We start from the raw sequence: 22,008 nt of genomic DNA, 5'->3' as shown, positions 1-22,008 counted from the left end.
CTCACTGCTGTGGCCTCTCCCGTCGCGGAGCACAGGCTCCGGACGCGCAGGCTCAGCGGCCATGGCTCACGGGCCCAGCCTCTCCGCGGCATGTGGGATCCTCCCGGACCGGGGCACAAACCGCGTCCCCTGCATCGGCAGGCGGACTCTCAACCACTGCGCCACCAGTGAAGACCCTTATCATGTATTTTTGATATATTGAATTTCTCTGATAAAATCTGGGATAATTTAAAATTGTTTGAAACTACCCTTCTATATGCCAGTTATATGCCCCTGGCTTTTTAATCCTCAGTGTGGCACTTTTGCCTATATTATGGCTCCTTGAAACATCAAATTCCTAATATTGAAACATTATATGATACATCATACTGTTTTGGCTAATGTGATTCCAGTCATATAAATTCGAATAGTTAAATTCAGGTCACTATCAAACAGTTAAATAAATCTAATTTACCCCCTATTTTGAAATTTATTAACGAAATTACTGAATTTTCCCCTGTCAAAGTAACAGCAAATAATATCATGGAAAAAGGAAAAGAAAGTAATACAAACAAATTGGCCAAACATGAATTGAAGTTTATAAAGTTAAAATGGGAAAAAATATTTAATCTAAGTGATAAGGATTAATGGATCTCAATGAAACCAAATAAGAAATGTAGAAATTCAGAGTTTGGAGCTTCATGTTCATACCAGAATGAACCCAGTGAAAGACATGCTGTATCTGGTTTAAAGCATTTCATCTCTGCTAGGACAACTGAATGGAGTCAACTTGACTGTAAGAATGAGATCTACTTCTCTTATCTGTTACTTTAAGATTAAACCCTAGGATGATAAGAAATAATAGAATTTATGTTCCCTGTGGGCAGAGAGTTTTGTCTATTTCACTGCTGTATCCTCAAATACTTAGTAAGTTCTCAATAAATAAATGAACAAATAAAAATAATAATAGCAATCACAATACTTTATCTCCCATAATTTTTACAACAATCTGTGAGGAGGGCACTTTATTCCCTTTTTACAGGTGAGGAAACTGAGGCACAGAGAGGGTGAGTAACAGATTGACTTTCTGATTATGGGCAAAATAGAGTTCAAATACCAGTTTATCTGGTTCCTGCCCACTATCCTGGACTACGAGACCTACAGATCCACCTTAAAAGGGAGAGAGACTGAAGACAGAGAGTAAGAGGGTGGGAAAAAAAATAAGGGACAACCCTGAAGCACGCATCTAAAAAAGGGATGAGTTTAATAGGATATTTTTATTCTATGTTACCCACCCTCTGCCCCAAAAGCCAATGACTTGAAGTTTTCCCAATTGTGGATCTATGTGTAAAAGATATAAAATAAAAAAATAGAAGCCCTTTAAAATAATCCATATCTGCTTTTGTTGGGATATAATGATATAAATGTGTAAATGTATAAGCACAATTGTAGACCAAGGGCATAAAGCATATACATGTAATGTAACATAGCACAATGTGCTAATTATTTAAAATTCCACAATAATACAGAGTTTAAGCTCCTTTCACTTTCCCTATATAAATACACTTAGTATCTCCATAAAGTAAGAAAACAATTATCTAATAAAAGATATGATTAATAGAGATCATCTCTACAATTAGAATATGGATGATGATTCTTAAAAAAAAATTCTGGCTTTCTTAAGAAAGAAAAATTAGATCCTTCTGTCATTGGATTGTGATTAAGAGTGTCACTGATCTTTTATATGTTTATCCTTAGTGAGCCATATGGATTAACTGATAACAAGAAGGAGAATTTTATCAGTGACTCATGGCGTGTTGTGCTATTTAATCATTAGATTATCTTGTGTCTTTCATTAAAATTAGACTGGTTTGCTAGAATTTAGACTTTATGGCCTTGTATTTGTAGTATTTTTTTAAATTTTAATTTGATCTCATATTTCCTTTAGTTGATTAGTAATCTGTTGTTAAACACTAACATTCATATATTGAGTTTTCTACACTGTTTACTTTTTCCTTTTAGGGTTCCCAGTGCCGGTTCCGACACTGTAAAGAGGCCCTTGGCAGTGACACTGTGTGCCCATTATGGAGAAAAGGAAAATGTTTAGATCCACTTTGCAGATTTAGACACATGGAAATGCAGGTAGAATTACTCAGCATCATCATGTTTGTTAAAAGTATCTCCCTTCGATAATACTGAACTATACTCTTACAACACAATTGAGAAGAAATGATTTTTCCTTCCATTACTTAATTTTAGGCATTTTGCACTTTGCTCAATTTAAATGCTTAAAAAAATGGTCAAGTATATTTTAGGAAATCCATAACATCTTTTATTTTATTTTTATTTTATTTTTTTGTGTGTGGTATGCGGGCCTCTCACTGTTGTGGCCTCTCCCGTTGCGGAGCACAGGCTCCAGAAGCGCAGGCTCAGCGGCCATGGCTCACGGGCCTAGCCGCTCTGCAGCATGTGGGATCTTCCCGGACCGGGGCACGAACCCATGTCCCCTGCATCGGCAGGAGGACTCTCAACCACTGCGCCACCAGGGAAGCCCCCCATTGCATCTTTTAAATAGCAGAGCTTAGAAACACTCAAAGCCTAGAAACACACGTGATCTTAAATCAGCAATTGCAGTAGTTTTTGTCACCTTGTGTTGTGTTGTAGCACATTGTATTTATTGTGAATATGGCATCTGAGCATTACATTTCCCCCACCTCCTTTGTCTAGCAAAACTGCAGCGTTTCATGCTTCTGGGAAACTCAGCCTTTTGGTTGTGTGAAGATCAGTTGTACCTTTTATCACAGGAAACCTCGAAATATCAATGGATTATTTTTGCCAGCAAGTAGCAGTGAGTATTTTTTTTGAATAACATGGATATACCATATTATAATCTGGTTTTGGAGTAGCAGCATAGAATGACACGTTAAATAAAGTATGAAAGGTGAGTAATGCAGTTTAACATCCACTGAATGATTTGGGATGGTTCTATCAAGAATCATGAGATGAAGCTTAGAATGAGCCATCAAGTAGCCAACAAAAATGTAGTGAACAAAGAGCAAGTCAAACTTTCTCTGTGTTTCTAAAGTGGATTTATTCATCTGAAAAGTGAGAGGACTACTGACCTCTGAGGGGAACTGTCTCAGCAAATCATCGCACAACTGGCCTCACCGTTGTGCCCTTAGCTCATAGGTGGGGAGAGCAAGGGCATGCTCTGGTTTGCACACTTCTGCTTCTAGAAGAACAGCTAGATGTGTGGTTCTTCCTAAGACTTCATTTGTGGATAAAATGCAATCCCATTGTTGCAGAGTAAGTGGCATACTTCAATCCAGCTAAATGACACTGAGGTTCTACTATGTGAGGAACCTTAAACTAGGTTCTGGGACGGGGATAGGGAAGACACCACGCCCTATAACAGTGAGTGGCAAGAACCTTGCTTAAGAAGTTGGGATTGTCAGGTTTCCCTGATGCTATAGCTATGACACTCTCCTGCTGTGGCCACCATATTTCTTACAATGGAATTATTCTAGAAATGAGTTTACAGAATATTAGTCCTTTGGATTCGAAAACTTGGCTTCAGATAATCCTTGGCAAATGAATGACTCAAAATTATGCTTCTTTCTTATAGTCTTCTGGAAAACTCTGATCTCATAGCATTCATTATACATGTGGTACCTTGATCAATGTTTTTCTTCACTAGACTGTAAACATCACAAGGATGGGGATCATAACTAGTTTCTTTACCAATGCTTTGCACAATGTCTGCAGCACAGATGCTCAATAAAATTGGATGTATGGATAGATGGATGGGGATAGATAGATAACTACTGAAGGTAACCTACTGGGATGAAAGTTGTTACACTTACTAAGTGGTTAACTTGATCCCATTGTTTTACATCTAGTGTGATTTTATTTCCTGAGGACATTGTACTAAATTCTCTATATCTAGTGTAATAGTTTGCTTCCTAAAGGTCTATGGATAAAATTGCTATCTTTCAAACTAATTCTTTTAGGACTAGAGGAAAACAAAGACTCCATCTCTGGGCAAAGGCAAGGTAGAGTGTCTGTGTAACAATTATTGGGCTCCCCACTATAAGACATGCCCTGGGCTAAGTTCTGTAGGGATACATTTTATTATTCTCATTTATTAGGCATAGAATCTGGACATCAAAAATAAATTCTAGCTTTTCTGGAAGTCTCAATTTCTTCAACATGTGTCAAAACTGCTCCTGACTTTGGAATAAGGTTTCCCCTCTCTCAATAGGGTCCAAACCAAATCCATGCACTGGGACCAAATCCTTCCCCTAGCCATTCTACCTCCATCATGAGAGGGGGTAAGCAGGCTTCATAGGCTGCTAATACCCTACTTCCTCAAACCTCCTTTCATCTTTCTACAGGGGACAAATACACTTATGTGTTTTGAATTCACCAGGACTAATTTTATTCTACCCTTTATTCCTGTTTATGTCAGTTTCCCTAGGGGGGAAAAATACTCCTGGGTGTTTCTCCTTTATTCTCACACTAGTACCATACTCACAACACTTCTGACACCATACAAGTGGGTTTTTCCCACACCAATCAATTCTCTGTGACATTAGCTGGGTGTCCTATAATTTAATTCAATTCTGATACTAACCAGAGTTAGCACACACTCCACAGATTAATGACTGTATCCCCAAAGATTACCTTCCACTTTAGACATTAATTGCAAGTAGAAGGTCCCTAGGTTACCCACAGCCTCTGTCTAACTTGGGTACAAATTGGAGGTTTCCATGATCTCTCTCCCTGGATTAAATAATTTGCTAGACAGCTCAAAGAACTCAGGGAAACACTTCCTTATCTTTACCAGTTTATTGTAATAGACGATGCCATAGAGGATGGCATCCTCTACTGTAATAGAGGATGTTCATCACACAGATCAACAACCAGATGAAGAGGCACATAAGGTGAGGTCTGGAAGGGCCCGAGCACAGGAACTTCTGCCCCTGTGGAGTTGGGGTGTGCCACCGTCCAGTAGGTGGATGTGTTCATCAACCTGGAAGCTCTGTGAATTCTATACTTTTGGGATGTTTATGGAGGCTTCATCAGGTCAACATGATTGATTATTAAACCAACCTCTAGCCCCTCTCCCCTTCCTGGACATGGGGGCGGGGCTGAGAGTTCCAAGCTTCTAATGCTGGCTTGGTCTTTCTGGTGACAAACCCTACTCATGAAGCTACCAGGAGCCCACCCAGAGTCACCTCATTAGCACAAAGGACACTGCCATCACTGAGGAAACTCTAAGGGATTTTGGAGTTCTGTGTCAGGAACCAGGGTCAAAGGCCAAATATTAGAACAAACGATGTTCCCAGTGCTCTTTTTACTTAGGAACTCACGAAGGTTTTAGGAACTCTGTGCCAAGAACTGGGGGCAGAGACCAATGTATTTTCTATTATTTCACATCAGTCAATATCAGAAACCCCATCTTTCAAGTGACTCACTCCTCTCCTTATTTGGCCCCTTTCATCCACTCCTCCCCAACCTTCATTATCAGCAGAATTCTGTTTCAACTTCTTCCCTGAACTTTCCCTTCGTCTTCATAGCTGAATGTAAGGGTCACTCCCCCCTCCTTCTCCAGCAGCACTCTCCAAGTGGTGGCTGTTTTTATCCCCAGTTCTCAAGTACCACTTGATCTGGAGATGAAGTAGAAGGTTTCCTTAGGTCCTATTGCCAAATGTCAGATTGTTCTCTATCACGTCTCCTTAAAACCATCCAGTTGGTATCTCATGCCATTATCCCCCCTCGGCATTGCTGTCCTTTTTGCTTTTGTCTACATCTGTCCACATCCTTCCTCCCCATTGTTCAGAAGTATGAACTCCTGGCTCATAGTCACTCTAACTGTACTCCTGTGTCCATTCTTGGTGATTCCAATATGTAAGTATATGATCTACCACCCTAGCCTCTCAGTTGCTCGAACTCAATTCCTCCACTGAGCTTACCCTTCCCCATCTCAGTCACTCTCTCAGTTATACTCTAAATACTAATTGCCAGCCTTTCTTCCTCTGGAGGGAATGGCCTGGGCTGTATTATGGGACAGGCCAACTGATGTGTACAGTGGTAGGGTATCACTTTTGACCTTTTGTAGTTTCTATTAAACTTAAACTGAGGAAAAAAAATCTCCTTTGTCTTAATCCATCCTCTTACAAGCTACCACCCCATTTTTTTCTTTCTCTTTGTAGCAGTTCTCAAAATAGTTATCCTTGACTTGGTATTATCAAATCCTCCCCACCCATTCTCTCTTAATCCCATGTAAATCATCCTTTTCAGCCTCTTTCACCATTGATATACAAATTATTAAATCCAGTGGTCAACTTTCAGTCCTTCCATAACTGGAACCATTAGCAGCATTTGACAGACTTGATCACTCCTCCCTCATTGATATAATTTCCTTATCTAGCTTCCAAAACCCTGTACCTCTTTGTTTTACTCCTATCTACCCAGTATTCTGTCTTTGCTCTCCCTCACTGGTTTTTCCTCTTTTCCCCATCCTCTTACATGTGGTATGTTCTAGGAGTTAGTTCTTCGTTCTCTTTTCTTCTCTGCCTACTCCCTTGGTAATCTCATCCAGTCTCATGCCTTTGATTATGATCCATATGTAAATTACTCCTAAATTTACATATCTATTCCAGACCTCTCTCTTGAACTTCAAAGATCCTTATATTCAACTTTTCACTTGGGCTCTTAACTTGAGTAGATATTTCCCACTTAACACATTCAAAACTCAACTCACAATTTTACTCCTATATCCCCAAACCTGCTATATCCATGGGCTTTCTATCTTGGTTTAATGGCAGTTCTATCCTTCTATCGTTCAGGTCAACTGAATCATCCTCAAACTCTGTTTCTCTCATATCCCACATCCAATCCATACAGAAATCCTGTTAACTCTACTGTATTTAATATATCCAAAGTCCAACTTTTCTCACTATTTCTACTATTCCCACCTTGGGCCAAAACACCGACATCATTTCTTGACTGGATTACTGCAATAGCCTAAATGGTTTTCCTACTTCAACTCTTGTCCCTCTATGTCTGTTCAAAGCACAGTCAGTGATACTCGTCTGCATAAATCAGGCATCATCCCTCCCATTGGTTTTCATTTCATTCCGAGTAAAATCAGAGTCCTGACAAAGGCCTAAGCGACTGTACTTGATGTGGTGCCCTGTTTCCTCTCTGCATGTATCTCCTGCAGCTGTTCTACTTGCTCACTCGGCTCCAACCATACCAGTTTCCCTGCTTCTCCCTGCTAGTAGGCTCCTGCTTCAAGCACTTTGCATGAAACACCCTTCTCTCAACAGCTTTATGGTAAACTCCTTTACCTCTTCAAGGCCTTACTCACACATCATCTGTTAATGAGGGCGACCCTGAATACTCTGTTGGAAATGTGGCAGCCTTCCCTCTTCCTCCCTGCACATTCTTCCTGGCCTTGCTCTGCTGTCTTTTGCCATTTCCCTTATTTTCTCAGATAAAATATAATTTATTTCTTCACAACATCTATTGTTTGTTGTCTGATTCCTCCCTATAGAATGAATATTCCGTAAGAGTAGGAATCTTTATTTTGTTTACTGCTGAATCCCAACCACGAAACATAGGTACATAGTACTACCTTTCACATAGTGGCTAATTCTATCCCAGGAAGGCCAGAAAAGTATTTATTCATGTTAAGCAGGTAAATATTTTTTCTCTGCCCAGACAGATGTCTGTGCTCTAGGAAATAGGATTCAATTTCCAGACTGGAGGAAACGACGAAGCTCATTTGAATAATGTGTTGAACCTACTGCATCATCTGTTCATTCTAAAAATATTTCAGTACCTCAGAAGGTATAATTTGATCTTTCGTAGACCTAATATTTCCTAAAATATTTCCAGGGACATTTACCTACTAAGGTTCATATTAACCAAAACCGGGAAAATAAATCATCTCACCTTAGACAAAAACTAACTCACAAAGTTATACCTTTATTTTAAAATCTACCTTTATGTTTCAATAGGTGCATGTGATCAGGGTGGGATTAATGATGATTTTTTGGTAGCGAAATATAACTATTGTTTCATACATAGCATCGTGTAATTCACATGTAAGTTTGTAGCCAGTTAAAATAAGATAAAATTTACGCATTTAAATGTGTAACCTGTGAAAATTTCTAGGGCCTCTGATCAAGGAATTGAGACCCATCATGTGGTCCATATTAAGTAGGTGAGTTGGAGCCACAGCAATGCTATCTACGTTACCAGCTGTGCTCTTCCAGAATGAGGTGTTTGCCAAAGGCAATTTCCCATTAGTTGATTTGCCATTGTCTGTTATCTTTAAGCACTAAGTTCAATACTTGAGTCCTGCATTTTTGTCTGGGAATATAAAACTGCCAGTTAGTCTTTTTGCAATTTAAACTTTAATCTGCTAACAAATTTTAAAAGGTTTTGGGCTCTTTTGAAAAAGATTTCATTTAGGGACTTCCCTGGTGGTCCAGTGGCTAAGACTCCATGCTCCCAATGCCAGGGACCTGGGTTCGATCCCTCATCAGGGAACTAGATCCCACATGCCACAACTAAGAGTTTGAACACACAACTAAAGATTCCGCATGCCGCAACTAAAAAAAAAAAAGAAAGATCCCACATGTCGCAACTAAAAAAAAAAAAAAGATTCTGCATGCCAAACTAAAAGATCCCACACGCCACAACTAAGGATCCTGCATGCCGCAACCAAGATCCTGCACATGGCAACGAAGATCTCGCATGCTGCAACTAAGACCCATCATGGCCAAAAAAAAAAAAAGATTTCATTTAACTGTTGCTAAACCAGACATTTTCAAAAGAGGCCTAATCCTTCTGGTGATCATCTCCAAGTTTAAAAGCAAATAGGTGTCAAATTTAAATATAATAAAAATAAAATAAAATAGAATAAATTAAAATCTAAATTTTTTAAATTCCCTGTAAGAATAAGCCTCCACATTATGGAGCCTTATAGTCGTTAACTCATCTCTTTAATACATTTCTTTAGGATTGAGTTGTCATTGCAATTATTATTGATATATAACTTATTAAAATAACATAATTACATTACAAACTTAGATAAATAATTACTGCACATAAAATTAGAATTTTATTGGAAAAGTATATAAACTATGAAAAAGAATGAAATAGAAATTCTAGAGTTGAACAAATAACCAAAAGGACAAATTATTAGAGGGGTTCAACTGCAGATTTAAGCTGACATAAGAAAGAATCAGCAAACTAAAGATATCAATAGACATCATATAGTCTGAAAAAGGTATAGAATTGAAAAGAAAAATGTTTGGTAGAATTTGCCTGTGAAGCCATCTGGTCCTGGCCTTTTGTTTGTTGGGAGTTGTTTTTTTTTTTTTTTTTTGGCGGTATGTGGGCCTCCCACTGCCGCGGCCTCTCCTGCCGCGGAGCACAGGCCCCGGACGCACAGGCCCAGCGGCCACGGCTCACGGGCCCAGCCGCTCCGCGGCACGCGGGATCCTCCCAGACCAGGGCACGAACCCGCCTCCCCTGCATCGGCAGGCGGACTCCCAACCACTGCGCCACCAGGGAAGCCCTGTTGGGAGTTTTTAAATCACAGATTCAATTTCAATACTTGTAATTGGTCTGTTCATATTTTCTATTTCTTCCTGGTTCAGTCTTGGTAGATTGTACCTTTCTAAGAATTTGTCCATTTCTTCTAGGTTGTCCATTTTATTCGCATATAGTTGCTTGTAGTAGTCTCTTACGGTCCTTTGTATTTCTGTGGTGTCAGTTGTAACTTCTCCTTTTTCATTGCTAATTCTATTGATTTGGGCCCTCTCCCTTTACTTATACAATGGAATATTACTCAGCCATAAAAAATAATGAAATAATGCCATTTGCAGCAACATGGATGGACCTAGAGATTATCATCCTAAATGAAGTAAGCCAGACATAGAAGACAAATATCATATGATATTACTTATCTGTGGAATCTAAAAAAAAAGGGGGGGGGGGCGATACAAATGCACTTGTATGTATGCAAAACAGAAATAGATGCACAGACATAGAAAACAAACTTATGGTTACCAAAGGAGAAAGGGGGAGGGGGAGGGATAAATTAGGAGTTTGGGATTAACAGATACACACTACTATATATAAAACAGATAACCAACAAGGACCCTACTGTATAGCACAGGGAACTACACTCAATATTTTATAATAACCTATAAAGGAAAAGAATCTGAAAAAAATAGAAGTATATGTATGTATAACTGAATCACTTTGCTGTACATGTGAAACACAACATTGTAAATCAATTTTACTTCAATTAAAAAAAAGAAAAAGAAAGATGAACAGAGCCTCAGAGAAATGTGGGACATGCATAGTGGGAGTACCAGAATGAGAGGAGGGAAAATAGAAAAAAATATTCAAAGAAATAATGGCTGAAAACTTCCCAAATTTGATGAAAATTATTAATCTACATATCCAAGGAGCACAGCAAATGCTAAGTAGAATAAACCCAAAGATAGACACATCTAGACACATCATAGTTAAAAGAGTAAATGCCAAAACAAAAGCAAATTCTGGAAAGAAGCAAAATAACAATGATTTGTCATATATAAGAGAACCTCAGTATGATTAACAGCTGACTTCTCCAGAAAAAAACTAGTCCAGAAGGCAGTAGGATGACATACTCAAAGTACTGAAAGAAAAAAATATATGTACATGTATATAATTGTATTTTGAACCTATAACATTTAGAAATGTAATATATTTGACAATAACAGCACAAAAGAGGCAGGCAAAAGCAAACCTGTATTACGGTAAAGAAATGATACCAGGTGGTAACTCAAATGAAGAAAACTAGAAATGATAAATAAGAAGGCTAATGTATCAAACTCTATAGATATGTATTTTCCTTCTCCTCTCAACTACTTTAAGAAATATAAAGTTATAGAAAGTAATAATTATAACAATGTGTTTTGGGGTTTGTAACACATTACAGATGTAATATAATATTAATAGGATTATACAGAATATACACACAAAAATACTCGATAAAATTCTAGGAAACTAAATCCAACATTAAAAAAAGGATTTTAGTTCATGACCAAGTGGGATTTATCCCAGAAATGCAAGGTTGGTTTAACTACAAAAAATGAGATAATGTAATACACCAGATCAATAGAATAAAGGGCAAAAAAAAAAAAAAACATGGTCATGGTCATCATAGTATATAACCAAAAAGCATTGACAAAAACCAACACTCTTTCATGATAAAAACACTCAACAAACTAAAAGTAGAAGGAAACTCCCTCAACCTGATGTAGGACATATATGAAAAATCCACAGCTAATATACTTACTGGCATAACTGAAAGCCTTTCCCCTTAATCAGAAACAAGATAAGGATGTTTTCTTGACATTTATATTAAAGCCAGGGGGATTGGGCAATAAAGGTAAATAAAAGGCACTCAGATTGGAAAGGAAGAAATAAAATGATCTCTATTTACATATGGCATGATCTTTCACTTAGAAAAATCTAAAAAACTTGTTTAAAACTATTAAAAGTAATAAATTCAGCAGGGTGCAAGATTAATATACAATAATTGATTGTATTTCTATATACTAGCAATGAACAAAGCGAAGATGAAATGAAAAAAAAATTCCACTTACAACAGCATTAAAAATTTTTAGTTATTACTTTAACAAAAGAAGAACAAAACATTCAAAAACTACAGAACGTTGTTGAAAAAAATTAAAGAAACTTTAAAAATGGAAAGATAGACCATGTTCATAGATTGGTTTTATTGTTAATATGGCATTACCCCCCAAATTGGTCTATAGATTCAATGCCACTCCTATCAAAATCCCAAATGACTTATTTGAAGAAGTTGACAAGCTGATTCTAAAATGTACAGTTGACCATTGAACAACAGAGGAGGTTAGGGGAGCTGACCCTCCAAGCCATATAAAATCTGAGTATAACTTATAGTTATACTCAGATAACTATAGATTCAGAGGGTTCTCTGGAATCTGCAGTTCCTCCATATCCATGGTTCTGCATGCTCAGATTCAATCAATCTTGGATTGTCAAGTACTGTAGTATTTACTATTTAAAAAAAAAATCCATGTACAAGTGGACCCTTGCAGTTCAAGCATGTGTTGTTCAAGGGTCAATGGTATATAGAATTTCAAGGGACCCAGAATAGTAAAAACAATCTTGAAAATGAAAAGCAAAGTTGTAGAACTCATACTTACTGATTTTGAAATGTAGGAATTACTACAAAACTAGTAATCAAGACCATCTGCTAATGGCATAAAAATCAATATGTAGATCAATGAGATAAAATTGAGAGACCAGAACTAAACCTTTCCATAAATCAATTTCTGGTCAATTGATTTTTGAAAAGAGTGCATAGACCACTCAATGGGGGAAATAACAGTATTCTCAACAAATGGTGCTAAGAAAACTGGATAGCCATAAAAAAAAAACACAAACAAACTTGGACTTCTTTATACGCTACACAAATTAACTCAAAATAGACCAAAGACCTAAATATAAGCTAAAATTATAAAATTCTTATAAGAAACTGTAGGTTACTCAAACCCCTCTCAGTTATGACACCAGAAAAACAAGCAATCAATGAAAAAAATGAATTGGATTTCATCAAAATTATAAACTTTGTGTTTCAAGAATACCATCAAGAAAGTGAAAAGACAACCTACAGAATGGGAGAAAATATTTGCAAATCTTTCATCTGATAAGAGACATATCTAGAATATATAAAGAGCTCTTACAACTCAATAATATAAAGACAATCCCATTACAAATTGGACAAAGACTCTGAATAGACATTTCTCAAAGATATACAAATGGCTAATAAGCTCATGAAAAGATGCTCATCATCATTAACCATTAGATAAATGTAAATCAAAACTACAGTGAGATGCCACTCACATCTACTAGAATAGTTTAATCAAAAAGATAAGAGTTGACGAGGATGTAGAGAAATTGGAATCTTCATACATTTCAGGTAGGAATGTAAATGGTGCAATTGCTTTGGAAAACAGTCTGGTGGTTCCTCAAAAGATTAAACATAAAGTCACTATATGTCCTACTTATTCACTCCTAAGTATATACCCAAGAGATATGTCCTCACAAAAACTTGCACAACAATATTCATATCAACATTATTTATAACAACCAAAAAACGTGGAAATTACCCATGTCCATCATGTGATGAATGGATAAATTGTGGTATATGCATACAGTGAAATATTATTTGGCTATAAAAAACACTGCGGTAAGTGGAAGGAGTCATGTACAAGGACCACATATTGTATAATTTCATTTATATGAAATATCGAATAGGCAAATCCATAGAAACAGAAAGTATACTAGTGCTTGTGTAAGACTGGGGACATTGGGTGGACATGAAGAGTAACTGCTAATTGGTATGGGTTTCCTTTTTTGGGGTGATCAAATATCCTAAAACTGATCATGGTGATGGTTGCACATCTCCCTGAATATACTAAAAAACATTGAATTATACACTTAAATGAGGAATCGTATAGTATGTGAATTATATCTCAATAAAGCTTTTATAAAATGTGATTTTAACTTGTATTGTTTTGAATGTTCATTGAAGCTTTTCTTTGAAGCTAATGACAAGTCTTGGGAATATGTATTGAGAATAGCTAAAAAGTTCTGTTTAAAGCCAGGTTTTTCCTTCACAGTTTCTTACTAGTGCTCTCTTTTCATTGACGCCACAAGACTTTTTTTCAAGAGTGACATATTCTTTCCCAATAGTCTAGAAATGGAGCAAGCAAAATTTTTCAACAAAAATTCTTAACTAGCAACATACTCTATTATGCATTTGAATTCAGAACATTCCAACCAGATAGCACTTTTTTCTAATACCACGTGTATTTATTTTCTGTTACTGTTGTAACAATTTACCCTTAACTAAGTGACTTCAACAACTCAAGTTTATTGTCTTGTAATTCTATAGTTTAGGAATTTGATAAGATCTCTCTGAATTAAAATTAAGGTGTCTCCAGGGCTGCGTTCCTTCTGGAGATTTCTGGGAGAGAATCTGTTGCCTTGCCTTTTCCAGTTTCTAGAGGTCTTCAGTAGTCCTTTGTTCATGTCCCCCTTCCTCCACCTTGGAGTCAGCAATGTATCCATTCTGACACTGCATCACTCTGACCTAGCTTCCACTGTCACACTTCTTTTCCTGGCTCTTTTCCTCTGCATCTCTCTTCTACTTTCAAAGGCCCACCTGAATTACAAAGGATAATCTGCCAATTCTGAGGTCAGCTGATTAGCAGTCTTAATTCCTCTTTCCTGTATAACCTAATATATACACAGGTTTCAGTGATTAAGACTTGGACAGCTTTGGGAGAACATTATTCTGCCTATCACAAAATGATTTTCTCCTGGTAGAAATGTGTATAAGTCAAGGTAATGGAAAAAACCCTATGAGTTCATGGTGGTTTGATTAATCAGTAAAGGAGGATTTCTTTTTCAGGCAATGTGTTATAGAAAATTTTGGCATGGGTAAAGTAGAGCTTTATTTTGTAAAGTGGAGAAAAGGCTACTGTGAACTGAGGCTTGCTCTCAGGCAAACTAATTTTAGGGTGAAAATGGATGTGGAAATTAAGGATCTGGAATACGATAGATTGCTTTCAAATTATTGGGATGGCAAACCCACTGAAAGCCTTCCCATGACCCAGGACCCCAGATAGATGATCATTGCTTCGGGGCCGTGGTTTCCAAATTTGGCTGATTTTGTAATTATCTTAGACATTTAAAAAATAGTATCAGATCTCTAGGCTTTAATTTAGACCTGCTGAATCAGAAATTTGAAAAACAGAGACCCAAAAGATGATTTGAATAATTTTTTTAGTTGATTCTGATAATTAGCCAAATTTGATAACTATTGGTTTGAAAAACCAAGAGAATTGAATAAGTAATGATAGAAGATACATGTGTTCACTGGCTTTTTCTATTATTTGCTGGTTAGTTTTGAAGGTTACAGAACATTTAAATATGACCTAGAGCTTTGGTCAATCTGACCCATGTGAGTCAATAAAGGAATCTGAAAGTATTATTCCCATTTTGAAGTTATCAACTCCCAACCATTGGATTTTTTCCTCTTTTGAACACGTATACTCTGCCATTATAAGCTATGTCTTATATGAGTTTGCCTTTGTTAACTTATTGTAATGTGATTAGTTAAGTTATTCTTATCCCATGGATGTAATGTAAGAATACAGTAATGCTTATGATCGCTTTGTATTTATATCGAAGTATGATATATACCAAGTCATGGTTATAATTACTATCTAAAGTCTGTGAATTAGCATATTTTCCACACCTTACCAGCAAAACGTTAATTTTTTTGCAAGGTTCAATAACCTTTCCAGAAATAAGAAGAGACACCTTTTAACAAATATGCAGTTAATCAGGAGGACAACAGTTGATCATTGAACATGCACCAAAACGTGTCTTGAAAAGACTGAAATGTTGCATTTCCTCTATAGATATCACACCGCAGAAAGAAACTCAGGAAGGAATTCCACCCCCAACCCAGAGTCAGGAACCTCTGAAACCTCGGGAGAATATATCACGACCCATTCACCAACCCTTAGTTTTAAAAACAAACTTTGAGGAAGAAGAGGAGGAAGAAGATGAACAAAATGGTTAGTAAACCTTTTCTCAGATGTACAGTGCACATTCAAAAACCTCATGGTATTTTCTACATATCTGTTTAACTATTAGAAGTGTATAATATAATATATAAGGCAGATTTGGGTGAGAAAATAGCTTTCATTTTATTAAGTATGTTAAATTCATTATGTTCTAATTTGTTCTATGTGTACACATATGCTTATCATTTGGATTGGAAGTTTTTTGTTGTATGATGGCTAGGAGACAGATCTCATGTTTAAATATGCACAGTTGCTTGTAGGTATACTAATAACCTGTTTTACTTTTATATAACTTAATACTGATAACATTGATTTATATAACTTTTATTATTTATATATAACTTAACTGATATACATGAGTGTCAATCTATTACATGATTATATACATCTGTCTCACATTTAATCCTTGAAGCTATAGAGATCAATAGAGTAGTTTATAATTTATAAAGCACTATCATCTGCATTATCCCAGGTAATCCTTGCCAAAGTATAAACAAGGTTAGAACCCAGGTCTTTTGCAGTGTAGCCCATGCTATTCCTCCCATATCATCACAGCCCTGCAGTGCCAATAAGTATGTACAAACAAGATAGGCATGTGGAAAAATGAACTCTCAGTCTGTCTCTACCCTGGAATATGTCCTTCCATGGAGACACAGGATGTGGGCACATTGAAAAATTGAAATGTGACATATTTTCTGTAGGTATTTTACTACAGAAACAAACTCAGGAGGGAATGGCACCTCTGTCCCAGAGTCGGGAGCCCCTGAAACCTCAGGAGGCTATATCGCAACCCATTCACCATCCTTTAATTTTAAAAACTAACTTTGAGGAAGAAGAGGAGGGAGGAGATGTGTCCTTTTCTGCTGTAGCTCTGGGTCTCCCATACTTACCTCTTCCTTCTCTAAACAAGCAAGCAAGCAAGCAAACAAAGATGATCTCAAATGTGAATCTGTACCTGCAGCTTCTCATCTCAAGACAAATAATGTATAGTCATTTCCTTCCTCTTGACTGATTCTTTCTAAAATGTAAAATATAGCAATGAGAAACATGACAGTGTGCAAATTATTGATTTTAAATGTTTTTTAAAACAGTAATCCATTCATGAGAACAATGTGTGGGATGTTTCATTCTGGTTTATAAATTTTCAGGTTATTTGGCCTTGGGACAATTTAACTTAAAAAATACATATTCTATAGATGATTCTAGTTTATGGACAAAGATTCCCGAAGAAATTGAAGAAAAAAGAGCAATAAAGGAGATGTGTTATAAATCTGGTAAGAAATCAAACATTTGTGGATTTTCTAATATTTGATGTGAGCAGTACACTAACTGTTAATTTTCTTGTGGGAGATTAGGTGAATACTACAGATTTCATACTCCTCCAGATATTTTATCATCTAAAAGCATAGCCTCTACAGTGGAAAAAGAGTTAGAAAAGCCTTTGGAAAATGGAAGTGAATTGCAGAAAGGTAAGAAATGAAAAGGAAGCATTTCAAGGTGATGAATAAGAAGTACTTGGTGTAATAGGCTGTGAATTCTTTAGTAAAGTATGCACTGAAGTCAAATGATAAATAATACATCAGAATTGAGAATGAGAAGGAAGTGATTTTATCAGATGACCTAAATCTAATATGAAAAGCTGCTATTAATGTAATTGTATTTCCAGAGGAACCACAGAATGAATAGACTTAATAAACACATGGTAGCACTACACATCCAATGTAATAATTCTGTAAATAATTTGGTTTTACCATTTGATTTGGCTATGAAAATAAGTCTCCCTGTGAAACAGGTGTAGATTTTTCTTTATAAGTAGAAGGGACAACTTAGCCCTAGAAGGACAAAAGGGAGATCACAGAACAATGTTAGCAGCAGAACAAGGGTATGTTTGTCCATTGAATGAGTGCCTCCTGTGTACCAGCCAATTTCAAGGGCAAAGAAGGTGAATAATTCCAAAGCTATGCCTTTTATGGATCTTATGTTCTGGTGAATCTGACTTCTCTGTTGGTGAACGTCTTGCCCTTGAAGGCAAGATAAGAAGCACATTATTTTCTGCATATAAAACAAGGAACTCACGAGAAGCAAGAAGAATTACAATCCTGCAGCCTGTGGAACAAAAACCACATTCACAGAAGCACAGGCAAGATGAAAAGGCAGATGGCTATGTACCAGATGAAGGAACAAGATAAAACCCCAGAAAAACAACTAAATGAAGTGGAGATAGGCAACCTTCCAGAAAAAGAATTCAGCATAATGATAGTGAAGATGATCCAGGACCTCGGAAAAAGAATGGAGGCAAAGATCGAGAAGATGCAAGAAATGTTTAACAAAGACTTAGAAGAATTAAAGAACAAACAAACAGAGATGAACAGTGCAATAACTGAAATGAAAACTACACTAGAAGGAATCAATAGCAGAATAACTGAGGCAGAAGAACAGATAAGTGACCTGGAAGACAGAATGGTGGAATTCACTGCTGCGGAACAGAGTAAAGAAAAAAGAATGAAAAGAAATGAAGACAGCCTAAGAGACCTCTGGGACAGCATTAAAGGCAACAACATTCACACTATAGGGGTCCCAGAAGGAGAAGAGAGAGAGAAAGAACCAGAGAAAATATTTGAAGAAATTATAATCAAAAACTTCCCTAACATGGGAAAGTAAATAGCCACCCAAGTCCAGGAAGTGCAGAGAGTCCCATACAGGATAAACCCAAGGAGAAACATGCCAAGACACATAGTAATCAAACAGGCAAAAATTAAAGACAAAGAAAAATTATTGAAAGCACCAAGGGAAAAATGACAAATAACATACAAGGGAACGCCCATAAGGTTAACAGCTTATTTCTCAGCAGAAACGCTACAAGCCAGAAGGGAGTGGCTTGATATACTTAAAGTGATGAAAGGGAAGAACCTACAACCAAGATTATTCTACCCGGCAAGGATCTCATTCAGATTCCATGGAGAAATCAAAAGCTTTACACACAAGCAAAAGCTAAGAGAATTCAGCACCACCAAACCAGCTCTACAACAAATGCTAAAGGAACTTCTCTAAGTGAGAAACACAAGAGAAGAAAAGGACCTACAAAAACAAACCCCCCCAAAATTAAGAAAATGGTCATAGGAACATACATATCGATAATTACCTTAAATGTGAATGGATTAAATGCTCCAATCAAAAGACACAGGCTCGCTGAATGGATACAAAAACAAGACCCATATATATTCTGTCTAAAAGAGACCCACTTCAGACCTAGGGACACATACAGACTGAAAGTGAGGGGATGGAAAAAGATATGCCATGCAAATGGAAATCAAAAGAAAGCTGGAGTAGCAATACTCATATCAGATAAAATAGACTTTAAAATAAAGAATGTTACAAGAGACAAGGAAGGACACTACATAATGATCAAGGGATCAATCCAAGAAGAAGATATAACAATTAGAAATATATATGCACCCAACATAGGAGCACCTCAATACATACGGCAACTGCTAACAGCTATAAAAGAGGAAATCGAGAGTAACACAATAATAGTGGGGGACTTTAACACCTCACTTACACCAATGGACAGATCATCCAAAATGAAAATAAATAAGGAAACACAAGCTTTAAATAACACAATAGACCAGATAGATTTAATGATATTTATAGGACATTCCATCCAAAAACAGCAGATTACACTTTCTTCTCAAGTGCACACAGAACATTCTCCAGGATGGATCACATCTTGGGTCACAAATCAAGTCTCAGTAAATTTAAGAAAATTGAAATCATATCAAGCGACTTATCTGACCACAACACTATGAGATTAGAAATGAATTACAGGGAAAAAATGTAAAAAACACAAACACATGGAGGCCAAACAATATGTTACTAAATAACCAAGAGATCACTGAAGAAATCAAAGTGGAAATCAAAAAATACCTAGAGACAAATGACAATGAAAACAGGACTATCCAAAACCTATGGGATGCAGCAAAAGCAGTTCTAAGTTTATAGCAATACAAGCCTACCTCAAGGAACAAGAAAAATCTCAAATAAACAATCTAAACTTACACCTAAAGGAACTAGAGAAAGAAGAACAAACAAAACCCAAAGTTAGTAGAAGGAAAGAAATTATAAAGACCAGAGCAGAAATAAATGAAATAGACACAAAGAAAACAATAGCAAAGATGAATAAAACTAAAAGCTGGTTCTTTGAGAAGATAAACAAAATTGACAAACCATTAGCCAGACTCATCAAGAAAAAGAGGGAGAGGACTCAAATCAATAAAATTAGAAATGAAAAAGGAGAAGTTTACAACAGACACCGCATAAATACAAAGCATCCCAAGAGACTACTACAGGCAACTCTATGCCAATAAAATGGACAACCTGGAAGAAATGGACAAATTCTTAGAAAGTTATAACCTTCCAAGACTGAACCAGGAAGAAACAGAAAACATGAACAGACCAGCCACAAGTAATGAAATTGAAACTGTGATGAAAAATCTTCCAACAAACAGAAGTGCAGGACCAGATGGCTTCACAGGTGAATTCTGTCAAACATTTAGAGAAGAGCTAACACCCATCCTTCTCAAACTCTTCCCAAAAATTGCAGAGGAAGGAACACTCCCAAACTCATTCTATGAGGCCACCATCACCCTGACACCAGAACCAGACAAAGATACTAAAAAAAAAGAAAATTACAGACCAATATCACTGATGAATATAGATGCAAAAATCCTCAACAAAATACTAGCAAACAGAATCCAACAACACATTAAAAGGATCATACACCATGATCAAGTGGGATTTATCCCAGGGATGCAAGGATTCTTCAAGATACACAAATCAATCAATATGATATACCATATTAACAAATTGAAGAATAAAAACAATATGATCATCTCAATAGATGCGGAAAAAGCTTTTGACAAAATTCAACACCCATTTATGATAACAACTCTCCAGAAAGTGGGCATAGAGGGAACCTACCTCAAAATAATAAAGGCCATATACGACAAACCCACAGCAAACATCATTCTCAATGGTGAAACCATTTCCTCTAAGATCAGGAAGAAGACAAGGATGTCCACTTTCACCACTATTATTCAACATAGTTTTGGAAGTCCTAGCCACAGCAATCAGAGAAGAAAAAGAAATAAAAGGAATATGAATTGGAAAAGAAGAAGTAAAACTGTCACTGTTTGCAGATGACATGATACTATACATATAGAACCCTAAAGATGCCACCAGAAAACTACTAGAGCTAATCAATGAATTTGGTAAAGTAGCAGGATACAAAATTAATGCACAGAAATCTCTTGCATTCCTATACACTAATGATGAAAAATCTGAACGAGAAATTAAGGAAACAGTCCCATTTACCATTGCAACAAAAAGAATAAAATACCTAGGAATAAACCTACCTAGGGAGACAAAAGATCTGTATGCAGAAAACTATAAGACACTGATGAAAGAAATTAAAGATGATACCAACAGATGGAGAGATATACCATATTCTTGGACTGGAAGAATCAATATTGTGAAAATGACTCTACTACCCAAAGCAATCTACAGATTCAGTGCAATCCCTATCAAATTACCAATGACATTTTTTATAGAACTAGAACAAAAAATCTTAAAATTTGTATGGAGACACAAAAGACCCCAAATAGCCAAAGCAGTCTTGAGGGAAAAAAACAGAGCTGGAGGAATCAGACTCCCTGACTTCAGACTATACTACAAAGCTACAGTAATCAAGACAGTATGGTACTGGCACAAAAACAGAAACATAGATCAATGCAACAAGATAGAAAGCCCAGCGGTAAACCCACGCACCTAGGGTCAACTAATCTATGACAAAGAAGGCAAGAATATACAATGGAGAAAAGACAGCCTCTTCAATAAGTGGTTTTGGGAAAATTGGACAGCTACATGTAAAAGAGTGAAATTAGAACACTCCCTAACACCATACACAAAAATAAACTCAAAATGGATTAGAGACCTAAATGTTAGACCAGACACTATAAAACTCTTAGAGGAAAACATAGGAAGAATACTCTTTGACATAAATCACTGCAAGATCTTTTTTGATCCACCTCCTAGAGTAATGGAAATAAAAACAAAAATAAACAAATGGGACCTAATGAAACTTCAAAGCTTTTGCACAGCAAAGGAAACCATAAACAAGACACAAAGACAACCCTCAGAATGGGAGAAAATATTTGCAAACGAATCAACAAAGGATTAATCTCCAAAATATATAAACAGCTCATGCAGCTCAATATTAAAAAAAAAAAACAACCCAATGCAAAAATGGGCAGAA

General features: G+C 36.6%; 1 protein-coding gene across 1 annotated transcript in view; it reads left to right on the top strand.

The window, feature by feature from the left end:
* LOC307059971 (uncharacterized protein C12orf50 homolog) overlaps nucleotides 1-22,008 on the top strand; it is a gene marked incomplete at both ends in the record, with an annotated part of 34,489 nt that overhangs the window by 493 nt on the left and 11,988 nt on the right. Inside the window, 5 exons of the mRNA XM_079714240.1 lie at nucleotides 2,002-2,121; nucleotides 2,707-2,827; nucleotides 15,531-15,689; nucleotides 16,847-16,972; nucleotides 17,054-17,167. Of these exons, the coding sequence (XP_079570366.1) occupies nucleotides 2,002-2,121; nucleotides 2,707-2,827; nucleotides 15,531-15,689; nucleotides 16,847-16,972; nucleotides 17,054-17,167 (640 nt within the window). The remainder of the gene's footprint in view (nucleotides 1-2,001; nucleotides 2,122-2,706; nucleotides 2,828-15,530; nucleotides 15,690-16,846; nucleotides 16,973-17,053; nucleotides 17,168-22,008) is intronic.

Source organism: Hyperoodon ampullatus, assembly GCF_949752795.1.
Source record: "Hyperoodon ampullatus genome assembly, chromosome: 11".
NCBI classification, from domain to species: domain Eukaryota; kingdom Metazoa; phylum Chordata; class Mammalia; order Artiodactyla; family Ziphiidae; genus Hyperoodon; species Hyperoodon ampullatus.
This window is presented reverse-complemented; position numbering and strand designations above follow the sequence as displayed.